The following is a 17125-nucleotide window of genomic DNA, read 5'->3' as shown; positions in this document are numbered from 1 at the left end:
TTTACTAAACAGGGAAGTACAATGAAAGCAAATGTGCATTTTTACCTTTATTTGGCTCAAGTGAAAAGAATCCCTGCAAAATATTTTTAAAGAACAAATAAATTGACACAGAATTCACGTAAATTTCTACCAAATACAATTCAAAAACATTCCTGTGTATGTGGGGTCATAAAAGATGGATCCACAGTGCACTACACTGGTCTGACTGTTATGATGAAATAAGTACAAAATATCAGGCTAAAAACACACTTTAAAATGTATAAAATATATAAATTACTCATTTTGTAGCGTCAACGATGACTTAAATATTTACCAAATAGAATCCACGATGGTCTCCTGTAAGACCATCCGGAAATATAAAAAATCTCTAGAAAGGATGGTTATTTTCAACCACATGATTATAAAGTCACGTAATCAACAGCCATTTCCACTTTAACTTCCCACATCCGAAGACAAAGACTTGTTACTGTTTGATATGAAAACCACATGTCGACAAAACCGAGCTACATATTGTATAATGTATGCTTGCATGTCTTTTGAAATAATATGACTGCTAAAGAAATCTGATGAAATGGATCTTTACAGAGCAAAAGCGGTTTGCTACCATTTAAAAAAAATGCTCAATCCAAACATATGTCCCCATTTGATTTACCTGGTGCTGCACTCTCTCCTGGGGCCACCGAGCTGCCTGTGAGCTGAGTGAGCAGACTAGTAGCTGCAGGACTGAGTGAGCAGCTCCTGGTGTTGCACTCCTGTAGCCAGAGAGCGAGCCATGTGTCCAGAGGTACGTTTCATGTGCTGAGCTGCTCTGATGGCTCTGTTCAAAGACGTGTCCACGGAGTGCTCCCTGTCAGACCACTGGCAGTGTCTCGTCCTCATCTCCCTGTGACCTCTGACCCCTGCAGGTGTGCTGTGGCTCAGTGGCACGTAGGGGGTCGATGAGTACAACCTGTATAAGGGGTAAAAAAAAATGTTGTCATTGAACTGTAAAACAGTGCAGTAGTTCCTGTAAAAGTACATAGGAATGAAAATATTAATTTAATAGATGTCAGAAACACTTGTATGTTAACTGACATCTTTGAGTGTAGTTCATTTTAATATGTACTGAAAGTGGGTTTGGATTTAACCTCATACAAAACCATTTAAAAAGCTAAACTATCCCTTTAAGTTGGTCAGGTGACTTTCTGCAAAAAGCATTAACTTATTGTCCATTTTTTCTTCACTCATTTCAGAGGCTGCTAATGAGCACTTTGTGTGTGAGGTTGCTTACAGAAGTGGTGGCGAGCACACTGGCATGAACTGTAACCGCACGGGCGGAGCGGCAGCTGCCGCGTGTCTGCTCCTCCCGGCTCCATCCGGGGAACACACGTGGCAGCTTGTATGTGTGGGTGAGCCTGAAACTCTGCAACAGTCTGTGAATCAGAGGTCAGCGGCTCCATTAAGCGATTTTAATTGCTGTATAATGAGCACGGCAACTGTTCAGATGGTGTCTAACCTGGCTCAGTGCTTCTGGAGGGTTCTGGGCCTCCACAGAGAGGACAGCAACGACAGGGGGGGCAGTGGGCCGGCTCCATGGCACCACCAACTGGTACGGGGAGAAAATGAGCAATCGGTACAATAAATGGCGACAAGCTGCAACACGGGGTTAAATTAATAAAAACAAAGGTTTTGAATCAACGTTCTTTACATGCAGGTAATCATATGAAAGAAAACACTAAACAAAAATTTCGCTGGATTGAAAGGAGGCTCCTTACTGTCAGATCGCCCTTCGTGACGCGACAAACACTGAGGACAAAGAGGAGCGCGTCGCCCTCTGCTGTCGGCTCCATCTGCTGTTTCAGATGCACCCAGATGCTGCCCTGCAACACACATGCAGAACCGCTCAGCAGTGTGCTGGACACAATCGGTTCTGGAAAATGTGTACCGATAACACGTCTGAGCAAATGAAAGTCAGCTAAACATTGGTTTCCATGGGAACGTCTTTGTCAGAGGTATGCATGTTCTTACTGGAGTGAGTCCTGCTGCAGACGGCACTGTGGGAACAGCTGTCTGGTGCAGCAGTGGATGTTTGAGTACACCTGGACACCAGAGGTGGAGGATTGGGTGAAGAGGGCTCCAGACCGCTCACTGAGCACAAAGCGTTATGTACATTAACTCAAAAAAGAAAAAAGCAAACTCTTTTGATGACTGCGCTCGCCAATAACCTTTGCACGGGTCAAAAGCAGGTACATTCTTTTTGCAACCTGGTTCTTTTGCGTTCTTCTCCAAATTAAATCCAGAGAATGAATAAATGTAACGCAGTACAATTTAAGGTGAACGTTTGCATGCTATTATGTGTATTAATGTGGCTCAACGCGTTTCAAGCAAGATTCTGAGTTCAGGTCGACTTACAGATGTCCAGTTGTGGCTTTTGTCTGGTTGCAGAAGATGGTCTCTTCCTGGTCATTTGTCTCAGTGTAGACTCATCAACAGTCCTCCCATCTCTTCTTCCCCGGCTGACCTCACCCCACTGCTCCACAGACCTAAGCGTTGAGAAGAGTGAATTAATTTTATTTATTTATATAAAAGATGCAGGCTTGCATTGAAGGAGGGCATGTCATAGCTACAGTCTCTGTCCTGTAGCATAACAGCAGGTCGACTGTGTGGTTACAGCCGGCAGATAAAAACAAACCTGAAGCGAGGTGGAGCGGAGTTGTGGAGGGTGTAGTTCTCCTGAGCTGGAACTGCTGGACTCGCAGAGCTCAGAGGCGTCGGATTCCTCACATAGCTTTCAAGTGTGTTCCTTAGTCTGATCACCTCGACCTGCAGCCTCTGGATTGCGTCACTAAAAAACAAAGGATGTGCAAAGTCACAGGAGACAATCCAACAGGGGGGCATTCAGTGCATGTGATTTTATTTCTTTATTTAACTCCAGTAGAATCCAAGTTCAAAAGGTGGTAAAGTCCAGTAAATGTGACCCCTGAAGTGCTGCTTTGTGAAAATAACAAGAATTGCCAGCGAGTATCTATCAGGTGTTCGTCCAAACGTGCACACGCACACACACACTTTGTCATGCAACACCACACCATGCAGGAAGGAACCAATACAGAGTACCTCCCAATATGCAACCACATTCAATAGCAGCAAATTCTGTAATCAAATACATGAAAGAATATGATGGACAAATTATGCTTAATGATGTTCCAGAGTAAATGTACAAAAATACAAAAGTAAAAATACATTTCGGGAAATAGCTAACAATATCATTTGTATAGAGAATCATTTCTCTGTAAGGAGACATGAACCTGGCCTTGTTTACACAGCTATCGCCATAGCAGCAGCTGCTACACCCACTTACCTGGGGTTCTGACTCGAGCGCAGTGATAGGAGAGAATCCCCATGGCGATGCGTTGCGGTGGGGGACGAGCTGCGGCTGGAGTGGTGGAGGGAATTGAGAGATTCTGTGTACTGATCATTCGGTCCGTCTTCAGACGCAGTGTGAGCTGCAGAGAGAGAGGAGCACAGCGCGTTAAATACCACGGGAAGGAAGAGAACACTAGGAGCTCATCAGTATTACCAACAAGCTCAATGGAAGGACAGAACTTTAGGACCCACATCTGTCACTTTCCAACCCAAAGTCACTGGTCCCGCTGTCGGCCCTGGTTCGTTGCGTCTGGCGGGCGCGGTGCTGTAGAGAGCACGAAGAAGAGCGTCTCCTCGGCCCTTGTCTGGTTCTCCTCTGCTGGTCACGGCTGACCTGAGGGTCACTTCTGGGGTCCACAGCTGCATGACCGTGAGACGTTGACGGAACTGGATGTATGACAGGGTTTCCCAGGTTCCCCTCCTGAGGCACTAAAACACTGCCGCAGAATGGTTCAATATATTTAAACAGAAAACACAAGTTTTACAAATAACGTAAGCAAACAGTAGGAAAAGTGGGAGAATCAGGGGCTGTGGTTGTAGATTCAAACCTATACCACGGGTGGGGGATGGTGCACCTACTCACCTCTGCGAGGCCCTCTGGTGGAGAGAACTGAGAGCTGCTGCTGGAGTCGGCCGGCTGCTCTCCGAACAGACAAACCCACTGTCCGTCTCCGGGGAGATGACCCCATCCTGGTAAACACAATAGAGTACAGAAGGTATGCAAAGCCAGGCTTTTATAAACACCACCATGGAGGCTCTGACACTGGTTCCAAGACGCTGCTCGTCTAGTGGCTTGAAAAGCTACTTTGGTAAAGTACTGAAATACAAAACCTACGATGTAAGTTAAAGGCAATAGAACCATATTTCCACCCTTTTCTAATGCATCTTAAACATATCAAAGTTTTATACAGATTTATTTTGTTCCAGTGTTAATTAACCGCTCTACACATTATGTAGAAAGTCTCTAAAAAAATAAAATGAGAAAACGTTTCAGAATTTGAAAAGTAAAATCTTCTGATGCCTCAACGCTCCACATCACCAAACAATAAGCAGTGCCTCACTGAGCCATGTGACTGAACTCAATGTTGGCGATATAAAACGGACCTGAGAAAGCCCTCCGGTACTCCCGGTTTGGGGTTTGGCGTTCCTCTTTTCCAACGTTGTAACCTCTCCCAGGCTGCTCAGGCTGCTGCTGTGGGACTTTCCCAGCTCCAACCTCCTTCTGCTACTGCGGGGATGAAGAGGATGCAGAGGGGTGGACTGGCTGGAGGCCCTGCGGGAAGGATGACTGGGCTCGATGGCCGGCTGACTGACGCTGCCAACGGGACCAGAGTCCAGATGGTCGGATTTGTCTCTCCTGTCAACAGAAGTACAGCGAATTCAGTTTCAGTCAAACATACATTTGTAGGCATCCGCGTTTGTTTTCTCATTTATTCATGTTGAACAAAGAGAGAAAGTGATGGTATTGATTTTATTCTATTCTAAATAAAATGAATTATATTTAGACAGGCAAGTAGTTTACCGGCCAGCGCGAACAAACAAAACACGGCTGCTGATGAACTCCATATTGACCACACTAACCTCTGTGGAAGACCTTTCCGGACTTCCAGGTCTCCGGGCCTCCGTCTTTCCTTCTTCTCATCCGCAGGCAGCAGGTCACCTCTTAAGGGAGCAGGAAGGGAAGCTCCTCCCCTCTGGCTGTCGACTAAACGTTTGGGAAGCTCCTTAAAGCTGTGGTGGCTAAAACAGAGGAAGGAAATCTTTCAGGGTGCAATAACGAGAGTCCGGCCTGCAGGCGGAAGCCCTTACTTTCCATGTCCTCCTCCGGCAATTAGAAAAACAAAAGTATTTCTCTTAAAATTTATAAAAGATCTCCAAAGCACAGATGTCCAGATGGTCACTATTCACATTCTTTTTACATAGTGAAGGACTGAAAGCACAAAGATTCTCACTCACTGATCCATTCGTTTGCCATTCAGCGGATTGAGGTAGAGAGAATTAAGAGTTTCCTCCTCTTCGTCGCTCTCTTCAGTGGCTGAGCTCACCTCCGCTGCCTCTCCTGGACCAACCAGCAGCGGCACAGGAGGACTCTGGAAAGACAGGAAGTCTGATCACCATGTACGCAAATATGTAGATAAAGCAAATTATTTGTTCTATAAAATGTTACGTTTGTGGAACATATGCACCACAGTATCCAAGGCTGCGTCCGATATCACATCCTTAAATTTAATTAGGAATGTGATCCACAAAGAGTTTCCTAAGAAAAGGATTTCTGCTCCCAGGATTCATGAGTAATTCAGGAACCTGTCTGTTTTTCTACAGTATTTTCTCTGTGGGTGTGTGCAACATTTACAAATACTAATATTTCTGACCAGAATGCACAATGCACAATACCCTCTGTTCTCCTCCCTCAGAGGGGACAGATGAAGGGGTGGGGTGAGGAGGTGGCGAGGGAGGATCCTCACAGTCGGGCTGCTCTTGTTGCATCTGTTCCACCTGCTCCTTCAGCTCGTCCATACGCAGCCCACACTGAAAAATCAGCCTCTCCAGCTCCCTGATGCACACACATGCACACGTCATCAAAACGGAGTTCACATGAAACCCACAAGGCGTTCACAGTGACGCTCACCGCTCGGAGTCGAAGGGGAGGACTTGAGCGCCGCCCTGCTGCAGGACTTTGTGTTCATCCCTTGCCAACAGGTAGCCCCCTTCTAAAGAGTTGAGGCCCTCAGCAAGCTGTGAAAGACCCTGAAAAAGATCAGGACTCCATTGGGTGAGACTTGAAGCGGGTTATTTGTCTAAACAATTAAAACTGTTCTTACCTTCACGTGATCAAAAGGCCCCAGTGTTTTGCTCTTCAGGAGATCATCAAAAGTCTGCAGCTGGAGGAAGAACACTGAAACCTTTATCTCTATCATTCCGTTACTGGAGAGTGTTTTGGTACCTCACTATTTTATTTTGAATCTTGGGGATGTCACAGTTTAATTAAAAACAGTAAACTACCTGCAGGGATGCAAGCATACAAACCAGACAAAATAAGTCATTAATTCAGGATAAACATCCACAAGGAAATTACTTCTTACCACAATTTACTCAAGAGCTTTAAGAATTCCCCATTTAAATAAAAGAAAGACAAAATAAGACTGTAAACTGGTATTTTGTGTGATAACTTACACAATAATGCTCGACTACATTAGAACTGTGTGTATGATTGAAGTCCATCCGTATCAATGTCTAGGTGCTTTTGTGGTAACATACCGTGGATAAATAAATGGGTAATTTACCTGCTGGAAGAACTTGTCGGCCTGATGGAAGAGAATCCTGGCCAGCTGCTGTCCCACCTGAGGATCCGGGCTTCTTGTGGAAGGACAGGCAGAGGAACTCTCTGTTCACGACACACATAAGTGCAGAGGACAGAATTAAATGATGCAGCGGAGTGATGGATGGCGGCCAGTTCATTTGTTTACACGATCACCGTGATGAAAATTTGGCGACAGTAGAGCAACTCATCTATACAACGTATGAGATAAAGAATTAATGAAAAAGGTAAAGTAGTAAATACTGAAGAGGAGGAACGTACTCTGATGATTGCTGTGTCTGTTTGGGTGAAGAGATGGAGAGTTAAACTCCGCTCTCTGAGCCTGAGGGAAATCCAGCTTCATGTATGTTGAAGAGTCCCGGTTCAGTCCTGACTGCACCAAGTAGCCGGGCTTTGGAGGGTCAGAGTACAGGTTCACCTGGTGGAGATATGAAACGTGCAGGTTGTAAATTGGTGCAACCATCCCGTTAGTGCGGATCACTGGTCACCTCTGCTGCCTGTTCCTGGTACCAGACAGGAGACGTTGGGCCTGGATGAAGCGAACCCGAGTTACAGGTACTGGGGGAAAGGACCCGTTATGTACATGTTAAGACTTTGTTTTGCTTCAGAATGAGTTTTCATCTCGTTTTGCATTTTCCTTCAACTCTGAAGCCACAAGATCAAACAGTTCTTTTCAACAAGGAACAACAGACAACGAATTCCACTTGCTAGTCATCCTCCCTCCCACCCTGCCAGTGTGTCGTTGGCTAAACGAGGGAGGGGAGACGGATGGTGTAAAGGTGGTGTGGTGAAGGAGGTGGAGGGCAGGCAGAGAACGCAGTGTGCTGATCTTAATTTGTGCCGAAATATTTAAAAAGGAGCTACTTTGCTACACTCATCCTAACTCTGCTCTTTCATTTCTTTCCTTTCCCTTTTTTATTATCTAACAATGTTCTGTAACATACTGCTCTGTCTGTGATGTCCTGGCAATGTCTGGGCCTGGACTTTGGGATCTCTATGGGTCTGTCCTGCAGAAAGAAAGTTGAGGAATGAACACACAACATGCCAAGCTGATTGTTCTTCTGTGCGTTTTTATTTGATCTCAGATATTGATGCACAGACTATAGAACAGGGCCTATTTGTCCACACAGTATCTCCATGTTGCTGCTTGTGTGTGCACATAAAACAGCAGCTATGCAGCATCCCTCCCACAGATATTCACTGCTGCTCCTTTGTTTAAGCTACAGCATTGTTAAGATGAAGCAGGTGTTTGTTTTGTATACCTGACATTTGTGTTTAGAAGAAATCAATCATGTATGTAATAAAACCATCATTCCATTTGAGGCACCCTTTTGGAAATGCTAGTAATTTAAAATGGAGAGCAACAATACACTTTAAGGCACGAATATGTCAGCATTTTTAAAACGCTGCTCTGCTAGAAACTATTAGCTGGTGATGAATTGTAGCGTAATTTCGACATTAACTACCTTGGCTTCCAGGCGTAGGCGATCAATGGTGTTCTCCGCCTCGGCGTACTTAGTCAGCAGTCTGTTGTACTCCTCCTGCAGCGAGACAAGAGAAGAAATAAGCAGGCAAGAGAGGAATTAACGGTGAGCCACAGAAGCATGTGAGGATGGAGGCTTTCCTGCTACATTACTATGTGACAGTCATTTGTGTCAATGATCAGCAGACTTTATTTCCCAATATCCATCAGAATCTCTGTAGTATAAAGAGGAGTCAGGAACCCAAGCGTTGTAATTGCCTCGGTGCTGTAGACAGATTGTGAAACAAAGCATTAAGAAGAAGGTAAAGATCAATCGGGATGCCATCGCAGACTTTAATGTTACCGTCTCCGATTGATGCGGTCTCTTAAAATGTCCACAACAACAACAACAACAACAGGCACCAGAAGGAAGGTCTCACCGTCGTTACTCCTTTTGGTACCAAATAGCCCCGTAATTTAAATCATTTTAGCATACTCAATATATACACACACACCACACTTTAAGTTTAATTTCCCTAACGTATCCCTTCCCCGCTCACTACACGATGTTCTAGCATTTCTGACTTTAGCGTTGCTACAGAATAAGAGCGGCCGTAAAGAGGGGGCTTCTGGAGATGAGCAAAGATGATGGTGAAGTGGTTGCAATTTTCTTTAAATTTCCCTGAAGACACACGAGGAAATTGGGGAAAACCCTTTCGGTTGTTCTAGGGCTCTGGTTTCATTTAAGACACTATCACTAGTAGTGTTTTCTCTAGAGGTGTGATCAGGATTGGTCCCCAGTTGTCTTTGCGGTTATGAAAACATTATGAAATCATGTATTTCTACTCCGTAACAATTGAATAACATTAAACTTGCATATACATTGCTTTAATAAACACTGGGCTGCACTGGGCCAAAGTCAAACAGCATTTTGATGCCCAAGCGCACAATGAATCATACGCTCCAGCTAAATATATCCACAGCATCATTTCATTTTGAGAGCTTCGGATGTATTTATTCACACCCACACTAAGCAGACTGCTTTTTAAAACAATGTGCATCCAGACTGGAGTTGATTTTTAAAAATGCAAAAATACCTGCACAAGGAAAACTGACATAATCCCCTCTGTCCAAAATACCCCGTTACAGCTCCCCTGTGAAAGGTGTGCTGAGATTTAATCCCCTTAGACGTGCATCCAGTCTGTGCCACTACCTCGAGGTGGTCGAGCAGCGTGGCCTGCTGGCGCCCTTTGAACTCGAGGTTGGGGGCGCTGGTTCTTGGACTGGGAGAGTGTGATGAGGAAGGAGATCCAGCGGTGGTGTTCAGTACGACGTCTTTCACAATGCCTGTAGGGGACTTAAACACCAAGATGGGCTCCGGCGACAGGGACTTCCTCTCGCAAGGGCGTCTGCTCCTGGGGGGGTGGTAACCCTGTTTGGGGAAACGGACCCTGGGCTCCACCTTGGTGAAATCGGGTGTGCGGTAACTCAGGGGCCCTTTTCTGGATATGAAATTAAACACATGGCTTTGTGTGAAATCAACATTCACGCAGAATAAAGGAAAGGATTCAAAAGCTTCAACATAAGGCGTAAAAAAAACAGTAGCACAATGTGAATGTGGCTCACCTGGATTCATCCATGGCAGCAGCAGGGGTCCTGGCGCTTGGTGTCTCCTGCTCTTTGTCAGGACTTGCGGCCTGATGTTTGAATGTTAACGGGGAACCATTTCTAGAAGATGCAGGTTCAGGAGATTTCTGCCTCATCTTCCTCGGTGAGGGAGTGGGCCGTTTGTGAGGGATCCTGGACGTATGCGATGCCTTCAAAGGTCCTTTATCTACTCGGCTGTATTGCGTTGATACACCTTCCAGAGGTGACGTGGCTGCTGCTGGCTGAGAAGGAGCCCTGAGCGTTGCCTCAGCACAGCGAGGACTGAACCTCTGGCTCACGTGGCTGCTCAGTGATTCTGGAGGACTTTCTGTGAAGCTGTGAATCTCTGGAAGCGTTTCAGCGTCAATCCCTGGAGCAGCAGCCATTTCCTCGTCCGTGAAGTGGAGGAGGTGGCGATAAGTGGGGCCCATGACAGGTGAGGTAGGCTGGGCCGTTGGGCGGTGCTGGTTGGAGACAGAAGCAGGTCCCATGGCTGACAGGTGAGCACTCCGTTTTTGAGTGCAGCCGATCTCCTCAATCTCTCCTTCGGAAATAAAGCGCTCAGCCGAGCCGTTTGTGGCTCCAAGCTCTCTAGAAGCGCTCCGGTGTTTATTTTCCTTTCTCTTCTCGTCACTCCGAGTCCACCCTTCCTCTGGGCTGTTCTCCTCCTCCGTCATGTCCAAGTATTTGTCCCAAGGTGGGACGCAGTCAGTCCCCTGCTCTTCTGCTCTATCCATCAGGTCCTCATCTGCCAGGAACATGGAGACACGAATAGGAGGACGGGTCTCAACACAGTGGCAGAAATTGGCTCCCACAACAAAACAGCATCGCTTGCTGAGCTTCCAATGAATGAAAGTCAATAACAGTTTAAAAATGCACGTTGATGATGCTGAAACTTTCTGCCTGCTGAAAATATAAAAGACTTTCTAGAAGAAAACAGGCATCTTTTTGAATCTTGCACTAGAACTGAAGGCTGTAGAGAAATATATTCCATGTATTAAACCACAATACAGAACGGAAGGCAGCCGCCCGTCTGCTCTCAGAGATCACATCCCCCCCCCCAGTCCTTCAAAAGCTCCACTGGCCCCTCATACATCAAAGAATACAGTTCAAGATTCTACCAATCACGTACAATACAAAGCCTTTCACCCCCCCCCACCTCACTGACCGACACTCCCACCTGCAGACCTGCTGACGCCAACCTACCCTCCCACCCGCACCCCCACCTTCCAACTCAGTCAAAACTATTTGTTTCAATGGTTTTATTTACTAAGAAAGACCACTGGTATGATTCTTTAAACGTATCAAAACTGGAACCGGGACGTGAAATCTTACAAAGTAACATTTCAGTCAAGCTGAAAGAACTTAAAGACTCACACGATGATGGTATTCGTACGTCCTCCCCTTGGGATTCGTTATGACTCGCGTTGTAACTCCGGTCCTCAGGAGTATCCCTGTCACGCTCACGAGGCTCCGCCTCCTGCAGGGTGGCGGGTCCAGCGTACACGTTTGAATCGGAACCAGGCGGCTCCAACTCCACTTCCCCCAGTGCTTCCGACAGTCCAATGATGCCATTCTCATCCATCTGGCTGACAAAGTCATCGCCTCTCTCCGTCCCTTCTCCTCCCTCGTCCTCAGATGCCACGGAGCTGGTGGGTGAGGTGCCAACCGGGGCGGGTGTCCAGAAAAGGACCCCTGCTGTGGTGTTCTTTCTTGGCTCCATTCATCTATGAGGCGACTGCGGGCCCTCCCCAGGTCTCGGACGTGACCTCAGGTGCCGTCTCGGTCGCCCACGGGAATCCCCCAATCCTTCCCGGCTGATGTGGCTCTGCGGCGAGGTCCACCTTCAGGGCCATGGACACCAAGGTTGCTGGTCGTAGATCATCGGCGAGCGTGGAAAGGTCCAGAGGCAGCGCTGAGGAAGACTGCAGTCAATTAGAGGTAACCAAAGGAAACCAACGGAAGAAAAGCAGACATAAGTTCATAGAAAGAATATACTCCCAGCAAGCTCTGACATGTTTTAACTCCAGCATAAAATGAACTGGGCAACGTACAACACGCTGAAAGCTGCAAGTCTACGTCAAATTGGAAAAACTATTTCAAACCAAATGACATGAAAATTAATCAAGAAAGAAATCACCATTGATAATGAAAATAATCTAATCGAAAACAAGCTAAACTGATGTCTTCCTGGACCGTTGGACCTGTAACTCACTCCGTTGGTCTTTTAAATTTCACAGAGCTCCTTGTGTGCAAACACCGACAGTCCAAACGTCAGGCTTAACACGAGTCCCACATTGTGCACTTTACATGCTATGTAAAGTCCCAGGATTGAAGGCCATCACAAGCGGCACGGCAATAATTTAAACAAAAAGAAGTCAATGGCATACATTGAAATCAAAGAGAAAAAACATAATTACATTACATGTTATTTAGCTGACGCTTTTATCCAAAGCGACTTACAATAAGCGCATTTCAACCATTTGTGTCCGGTTTAATCATGTCGACCTTTCATTTGGCCTCACTCTTTGGTTTAAAATGAGTTCCTGAGATCTCACGTTGTGCAGTGGAAGTGGACCAGGTGGTGATATCGTGACAGAAAACAGGGACAGCAGAACAAACCGCCTTCAGACAATCAAACCTGACACTATTATGTGACTCGTGCACCAGTTATACAGACACAAGTCGCCAGCTAATGGCAGTTTGTAGTTTTATTTAAGCATTATGATTAGTCGTGTAACATGTTGTATTTGCGTGTATGTGATCGTGTCGGTGTCTCGCTGTCATTTCATAGACTTCAACTAAATTCAAAACAATCAGGCCATCATGAATCCAAGTTGTTTAATGTCTAAGCACTTCTAACAACGTAGTGGCGCCTCATTGCCGCACTTAACTCCTAAAACGAAGCATTTCAGCTTCTCCATTAAATGGAATAGAGTTTGGATCAGACAAGTGGTTCATAACGTTACATCAAGTCCCCAAAGTAGATTCCTTGAGCTCCAGCAGTCACTATGGCAACGACCCAACACGAACAACGGGCTGTGCTCTTCAGCATCTGCAAGAAACCTTCACATCTCTTAACAAACATGCCAGTGCAGCAACCAGAGGGAACTAATAAATATGCTCAGTCTCATAACCAAGTTTACCAAATCACATCAAGCCCATTTAGAGTGTTTCATCGCCAATGAAAACAACAACAACAACAACACACCAGCAGAGGCTGCAGGCCGGCACACATGCTAAACTCTCCGTGCATTTAAAGTAGACCCGGAGGAAATGAGAGCACATCTCAGCAGATAAACAACTCAAGACCCTCAGAACGGCATCAATGAGCATCAACCGGGTGGGAAGAAACTAAAAGGTAAAAGTGTATTATTGACTGTGGCAGGACTAAAATGTCTCCCCCTAAAAAAGGCTGACACACAGCCCCACTGCTTACATATGTCTCTGTTTTCAACTAATAATAAAAAAAGATCTGTCCTGTCAACGCTCTGCCAACCCTTAGACTATTTCAGTTTGTGGCGTCTCGCACGAAGAGACCTGTTCAGCCTTTTCAGCGCGTGTCACCAAGCGTGAGCAAAGGCAGAGGACAAGCACACAGCGAGGAACTCCTAACACACTCCCGAAGCGCTCTAGCCTTTCCCAATAGTCATTGGATTCTCCGATAAGAACAAAGCCAAGAAACAACTCACCTGTTGCTGAGCTCCGGCTCCCTGATCATTCCCAGGAGAACTAAGGGTTTATCTCAGCTACCAGATGGGGGGGGGGGATTAAGCTGCTCTAAAGCCCTCACAAGGGGCTTCACAGATCGTACACAGACAACGATCATCAGTATACATCCAGGACGGGAGGACAGACAGACGGCACTGATCAGCTGACTGCCAGGAGAGCTCAGGTTGGACAGGTGGAGGAACAACAGAGAAGAGGTGGAGGAGAAAGAAGGCAGTCTGCCGGGGGGGGGGTAGGGGGCAGACCATGTCCACCAAAGACGTCGTAGTCGTTAAACCCGGCCAACAGGGCGGCTACAAGCGGTGTAGCTGAATCCTCAGCGAGGACCAGCGTAACGGGAGCGTTCCCACAAGATGGCAGAGTGTGTCCCGTTGAGCCTGGTGACCAATATACGACGGCTAATCTTCTTAAGAGGCGCAGGGAGGGCCGAGCAGAGGGACCAAATAAAACTGGCCTGTTGTGTTGAATCACGGTGAAGTTATTGGTGGAATGATCAGTCTGAATCGGCGTCCTGAAAGATGTCTGAGGAAGTTTGCTTAAAAAACAAGATTTCATAAACAAATTTTCCATTTTGTGTTCAAATTCCCTTTTCATCAAATAAATACTTGACCAACTGTAAATGCCATTGCCATTTGACAAGAAAAACACTCAAACACTAGGATGCTCGTCTTTTGGATTACAAGTTCTCTTTGTTTGGATATTCAAATGACGACTTTTGAAAACGGTTTAAGTCACGGTAGTAATACACGGAAATGTGGATTTTGGCTGTTTTATTCCCACTAGTCTGACAAGACAAGTAATGGAAGCAAAACAGCCCAAATCTCTAAACGGACAAGTTCATGCAGACACTCTTATTGGCCTGAGGATTGACATGTTTTCGGCAAAAGGCAAATCAAATCCTAGCAGCAGAAAAGTAAACAGATCACTGAGCGTATGTTCTGGATGTCTCGGCTCCTCATGCTGCACAGACGGCTTCAGACAGAGACTTCTCTGTTTACATTAGCTGGTGAGAACAAATCCATCTCTGCAGCCAGCTGCAGTGGATCATCTCGTCTCCAGAATGAGGTACCTGCACGGACCACGTGAAAACAGCAGGCATGACTGTAACAATACACGATGAGATAAAATCCAGAAGCGCGTCCCGGTGATTTGCGCTCAGAAAGAGTCGCTTAGCAACGGTTACTGAGGACACCGCCGACGGAGAAAGCTCGGGCTGGATTTATTATGAAAACAAAATAACTTTGACACCAGCGTTACATTGGAAGCTTACCTCGCATTAAAGATGGGTTTTACTCTTAGTTTCAACGCGATTGCAAGTAGGTTTTTTTTCCCCCACTAAAAGACGTCAGCGGGGGTCGGTTGAGACAGAAGACCCCCCCGCGTCACCATGGGACCCGTGCCACAACAAACAGCGGGTCCTCACACCCGACACGGCACAAACACGGCAAATGATTTGTCCACTCGGACGAGTTGTGGAGCGACGGCGGAGAAAACGTGTGCTTGCGGTCACGTGGGGCGAGCGAACAGCCGGGGAGCGTTTAAAAAGTTTGCCTCTCGTCAACATCACTTGGCGTTACTCCAAAAGGACTAACTTCAAAAATAACTAAACGTTACATCACAAACAACAACGGCATGTCGGTCAGCTACTTGACATTGGCACCATGATACTGGAGGGGTAACGCGGATTAATTTCTCCCGAGAAAGACGTGATTTCTGATGTTTTAGGAAGCTAATCATCAGCCTGGAGGAGTGTGGCACTGATGCAGCTGGTTGAGTCAAACCATTACAGGGTTGGATTTGTGATCCTCAATTGTGCATTTCAGGCATGTTTTACCTTCTCAAGGGCTTTGCACAAATCTTGTATTCCTTCAAACAGCAGCCCTGACCCCAAAATTAACATTTCCCAAGTCTGAACACATCATTAAATGTGGGTAGTTAGTTGCCTGTTGGGTTACCTGACAGCCTGAGTTCCGGATCCAGCGCACACGATACGAGCGAAGCCAACTGAGCGGTGATTGGTTATGAGGCTGTTCGGGGGCGGGACTTAGCATAGATACAACTTTTCAAACGAAGACCACACTGGGGGATGCAGTTCAAAGACAAGGCCACAAGAGGGCACCGTTTACTGCTTTAAGAGATTTGCTTTCATCGTTTTATCCATGTAAAAATACATGGATAAAACAACAAATAAAATGCTATGTTTATGAAGGATGATTAAGACAGATTTTTATCGATTTGCACATATAATTAAAACAGAAAACACATCACCTAAGAAATGTACGTAACTATTTTTGGAATAGCAAAGTAATTTATCAAAAGAATGTGAAGGGGACACATCCATGGATAAACAATAGTTTAACTGTATTTTTATTTTATTTTTTTAATCTTTTTTTATTCCAGCTTGTATCAATAGAATTTATTGGTCAACTTAGCTGTCTTCACATTGTGAGCAGCATGATTAAACATGAAAATGCCTAGTGCACAAAAGTTTGGTCCCTAAAAAGAAATGGTTATCCAGTTTTGTTTGTTAACAGTACTGACCTTACCAGGAGTGTATATTTAATAACAGCAGATGAATGTTCACGTGACTTTAGTGTTTGGGTGTCCAGGGTCCAAATGCCACTTAGTGGCAACACACCTGTCCATTTTCAAAAAATACCAGTAGAGATGTTATAATTAAAGCGCAGGCTGCAGAACATCATCAGTATTGGAATGGCGATGGAGATTCTACAAACTAAGCAAAGACTCAACAGTAGTTTTAAAAAAGTACATGTGTAAAAAATACTACCCCTGAAAAATAACAATCCTGAATGCTAGATATTAGCAGATATTAGATACATATAATATTGCTCTATTACATGACAATTAGATTGAAAACTGGGTGAAACTGAATTAAGAAATAGAGACAGCGAGATGACCATGAAGCTGACAGAAATTTCAGCCTTTTCTCTTCTTCAGTGCTGCAATAATCTGTCTCATCAAACCATTCCATCACAAAATAAAGTTGGTAATTCACCTTGGTATGAAGCAACAACCCAAAACCGAGTCAGAGGACAGTGGATTGCCATTTGGCATTATCAGAGGAGACATAATGGGAGAATATTCTATGGACACTCGCACTGATCCAAAATCAGCATGTCTGAAGAATCACTGCTTCGGGGGCTGAAACATAGCCAGCTTTCCGGTTATCAGAGGATGCTTCGTACTGGGATATCAAACAGGGGAAAGACTGAATGAAACATATCATTTCCATTTTTAAGAGGGCAATAAGGATATTGCTGTCAGTTGCTTACAAACAGCCCTCCCGAGCTTAGTCCTCATTGAAGAGAAGATTGGTGACGTGTCCAGGACGTGCTCTGCTTGGCCCCAATATGCTGCAACACATCGCCACGGAGCAAAAGAAAAAAGACCCTTTTTACACATGCCTGATCACATACAGCGGTTTCAACGGGCCAAAATGATGAATATTACATTGAGGTTAGTGGTTTACATTACATTTTACAATCGTCAACATAAACCTTCTGCTACAGCAGCTTCTCCTCTTCAGGGGAGAGTTTTTGATGTTG

At 45.5% G+C, this 17125-nt stretch overlaps 1 protein-coding gene across 10 annotated transcripts; it reads right to left on the bottom strand.

Moving 5' to 3' along the window:
• Window positions 1-34: 34 nt before the first annotated feature.
• Window positions 35-15566, bottom strand: akna (AT-hook transcription factor). Of its 10 annotated transcripts, none has more exons than XR_013452546.1 (24): window positions 13523-15515; window positions 11208-11755; window positions 9810-10578; window positions 9397-9685; window positions 8188-8262; window positions 6983-7139; window positions 6687-6787; window positions 6225-6284; window positions 6032-6150; window positions 5797-5956; window positions 5359-5492; window positions 4984-5142; window positions 4507-4759; window positions 3986-4092; window positions 3595-3839; window positions 3338-3482; window positions 2672-2824; window positions 2392-2522; window positions 2008-2127; window positions 1755-1859; window positions 1496-1585; window positions 1271-1412; window positions 653-949; window positions 35-73 (listed from the first exon to the last, which is right to left on the bottom strand). XR_013452546.1 is itself a non-coding variant. In XM_078088214.1 (23 exons), the coding sequence occupies exons 2-23, from the start codon at window positions 11551-11553 to the stop codon at window positions 709-711; spliced, it is 4101 nt and encodes a 1366-aa protein (XP_077944340.1). In that variant the 5' UTR covers window positions 11554-11755; window positions 15515-15566; the 3' UTR covers window positions 35-708. The 10 variants fall into 10 exon arrangements, 7 of the variants coding, with proteins under 7 accessions (XP_077944340.1, XP_077944343.1, XP_077944339.1 ...); XR_013452548.1 differs by having other exon boundaries at window positions 2008-2078; XR_013452547.1 differs by having other exon boundaries at window positions 11208-11745; window positions 13523-13632.
• Between the last annotated feature and the right edge of the window lie 1559 nt (window positions 15567-17125).

The sequence above is a fragment of the Gasterosteus aculeatus genome, chromosome 14 (assembly GCF_964276395.1).
Source record: "Gasterosteus aculeatus chromosome 14, fGasAcu3.hap1.1, whole genome shotgun sequence".
In the NCBI taxonomy this organism is placed as follows: domain Eukaryota; kingdom Metazoa; phylum Chordata; class Actinopteri; order Perciformes; family Gasterosteidae; genus Gasterosteus; species Gasterosteus aculeatus.
Note: the sequence above shows the minus strand (reverse complement) of the source record. Positions and strands in the feature narration are given on the sequence as shown.

Bases quoted from the DNA above. Each gene is read 5' to 3' on its own strand.
- akna (XM_078088214.1), bottom strand. From the start codon at position 11,553: ATGGAGCCAAGAAAGAACACCACAGCAGGGGTCCTTTTCTGGACACCC. The intron at 7,140-8,187 runs GTAGTTAATGTC...TATCTCCACCAG, and splicing joins GCCTACGCCTGGAAGCCAAG to GTGAACCTGTACTCTGACCC. The intron at 4,760-4,983 runs GTTAGTGTGGTC...TTCTGTTGACAG, and splicing joins CGGAAAGGTCTTCCACAGAG to GAGAGACAAATCCGACCATC.